This window comes from Microtus ochrogaster, chromosome 26, assembly GCF_000317375.1.
Source record: "Microtus ochrogaster isolate Prairie Vole_2 chromosome 26, MicOch1.0, whole genome shotgun sequence".
In the NCBI taxonomy this organism is placed as follows: domain Eukaryota; kingdom Metazoa; phylum Chordata; class Mammalia; order Rodentia; family Cricetidae; genus Microtus; species Microtus ochrogaster.
The window spans coordinates 7,616,678-7,619,780 of NC_022025.1; the positions used below are offsets into that span (position 1 = coordinate 7,616,678).

The 3,103-nt window shown below is 38.9% G+C and overlaps 1 protein-coding gene across 1 annotated transcript in view; it reads left to right on the forward strand.

The window, feature by feature from the left end:
* The window catches only part of Sema3a (semaphorin 3A), a 208,591-nt gene extending 206,066 nt beyond the window's left edge, over positions 1 to 2,525 (forward strand). Inside the window, exon 17 of the mRNA XM_005358326.3 lies at positions 969 to 2,525. Within this exon, the coding sequence (XP_005358383.1) occupies positions 969 to 1,424 (456 nt within the window). The 3' untranslated portion in view covers positions 1,425 to 2,525. The remainder of the gene's footprint in view (positions 1 to 968) is intronic.
* Positions 2,526 to 3,103: the final 578 nt, after the last annotated feature.

Sequence of the window (3,103 nt, forward strand, 5' to 3'; positions counted from 1 at the left end):
AAAAAAAAAAAAAAAAAAACAGCCTGAGGAAGATCTTCCTCCTCAATAGATACATTCTTAACAACTTAAACAAGGAAAACAACACAGAAAGCGCCAAGCTTTTTAAATTACTTATGAGTATTAAATAAAGGTGACCAGAATGCTTCATTCACTTGTAAAATATATTAAGTGCATATAATTTTACAAGTTTAATATGAACGCCAAAGTGAAAACAACCCCTGTTAGTTTGGGGTCTTTTGACATAGTAAGCCCTTCTTAGGTATAGAATTACATTGTAAGCTGTAAAGATGCTGTGTATATTACTAGTTATGTTCTCTGTGATTTCTATTGTGAAGGTGATTCAAAGTCAAAGAAAGGCTAGATGTATCCCCGAGTGGACCCTCAGATCATGTTACACCCAGAACTTTCCAGCTGACAAATAAGTCACCAACCCTAAAACACATGTTTTCTTCTGTTTGCTTAAATACTGATATTTTATTTTGATCTTAACAAGTCATATTATGAAGTCCTTTTAATACTTTGTTTTCTGGGTGTTTATTCCTGTAGTTCCCAGTTCATTATCTAATATTGACTTTGTATCATATTTGTGTATGTGCTTTTGAATTTTAAATGTATCGTTTTTCTTTCCCCCAGTTATCCTGGGTATTTTTGATAACGAAAGGTAGCCTATAAAAACAGGGAGGGGAGCAGAAAAAAATCTCAATAAAAATCAATTAAAAAAAAACAGGACAGCCTGGAAAGTCCCATTGGTGGGGGGGAACCAGTGGTATTGCAGAAATTTTCAAAGGGATCTGAGAAACAATTGGTAGACACTACAGCGTTTTGTCCAAGACAGACTTTTTTACATTTTAACTTGAAAATGTTAATTTCTAAAACCCACCTCAACAAATATCAAGTTTTTCTAAGCAGAGTGGCAGACCTTGCATTTCTCTTAAATCTGTACACTTTCCTCTGCCTTCCCCTGCTAGATCAGAGTGGGTGACCACATCATCAGGACAGAACAAGGGCTCCTGCTTCGCAGTCTGCAAAAGAAGGACTCGGGCAACTACCTGTGTCACGCCGTGGAGCACGGATTCATGCAAACTCTGCTGAAGGTGACCCTGGAAGTCATCGACACGGACCATTTGGAAGAACTTCTGCATAAAGATGACAACGGCGAGAGCTCTAAGACCAAAGAAATGTCGAGCAGCCTGACGCCCAGCCAGAAGGTCTGGTACAGAGACTTCATGCAGCTCATCAACCACCCGAACCTGAACACGATGGACGAGTTCTGTGAACAAGTGTGGAAAAGGGACCGAAAGCAGCGCCGGCAGAGGCCAGGGCACCCTCAAGGGAGCAGCAACAAGTGGAAGCCCATGCAAGAGAGTAAGAAGGGTAGAAACAGGAGGACCCACGAGTTTGAGAGGGCACCCAGAAGTGTCTGAGCGGCACCACCTCCCAAAACTTCGAACAAGTGCAAACTTGCTTAGACAATAACTGGAAAAATGCAATACATGATGGACATGTCCAAGGCACTATGTGGATGTTTACAGTGGTGGGAAATTCAGCTGGGATCCACCAATTACAATCAAGGCTGTGGGGAACTTCCCCAGCAGGCTTTCTTCAGAGTACCGAGGCCTGACAGAGATCGCAGGTGAGCAGAGATGCTCACATCAGCCGACCTAGTATTTCCTCCAAGAGTTCATTTTGCTTTCTTCTTTGCCTGAGAAATATAAAAAAAAAAAAATGTCACTTGCCATATTGCCATTGAGGGTAGAAAAACTGTATCAGCAAAGCCATGTTGTTGAAGCGAGCGTTGAAAATAAACTGCATGGATTTAGTAAGCAGATGAATATTCCAAAAAGTGATTGGAATCCAGGATGTTTCGTCTCCCGGCACTCGCGTTTGTGTGTACGGGAGGAGTGAGATAAGGCGAAGGGACGGAGTGAAATAGCGTGTGGAAATGTACAAACATAAACCAGCCGTCATCCGGAAGAAGAATGGAATACACTGATCTACTACTGATGTCTTCTTGCAGCTTTGATCTAAAGATGTATTTTATTAAAACTATAATTTAAATGTACCATTACAAATATGCAGTAAAAAAGGAGCTGTTTTCTAAGCTAGAGTAGGTTTTTGTCTTACACTTATTGTGCTGTGTAATTTGTTTAAAACTTTCAACTGCGGGCTGCTCTTTTTCACATTTTGTTTTCAGTTCTGAAGGGGTTAGTGTATTACTTTAGATACCAACTCTTGCCATTAACTGTTAATTATTGAAACCAAGATATGATTTGTGATTTTTCCCTTTGAGGAGAGCAAACAAATAGAAGGTTTCCCCACCATCCCCACTTTTAAGGTATTATCTAAGTTAACCGTGAGTTGCATAAAGTTCTTAGCCAACTGAAAAATTAAGACAGCACAAAAGGAAAGAAGACATTCGTTAGACGCATTCTGAAGGATCACAGAAAAAAGAGAACTGTGTGTATCTCATGGAAATCCCATTGTCCGATCATAGTGTTAATAAAATGTCTCTTCATTCTTTGCTTGAATATTTGCATGCTATATGAGACATAGGACTTTCTCGTGATTCCACATTCCACTAGGGATTCTATTATATTATCTTTTAATGACTTTTAGAGAGAGAGAAAGAGATAAATGACATTTAGAACACCTTAATGACGCTTTCCAACCATTTCTTTCTTAATCAACTACATTTCTCTTTACCATTTATAGTACAATTATTCGTATGAAGAACATATGTGTTTTCATCTCAATGAGAATGAATTTATAAACTATTTCCAGAACACACACTTCCCTTAGACAGTGCAAAACTCCTTGTTTTGTTAATAAGGAATAAGGAATACAAAATACTTCAGAATTGCTCCCTTGGTTGGCTGAAGACGGTTTCTAGAGAATCGAGTTCAAACTGCATAAGACTTTCTGCATTCTAGAATAGCTCATTGGCACTCCATTCTTCACTTCAGGACTCTCTCGTCAGATCCTTACACATACACAGAATACAAATTAAATATCTCCCTGCTAATTAATGAAGTGGCGTTGATATTTTAACTCTAGTTGTCTCAGGATTCTAATTAACTAAGCATTAATTTCTCACCTCAACTGC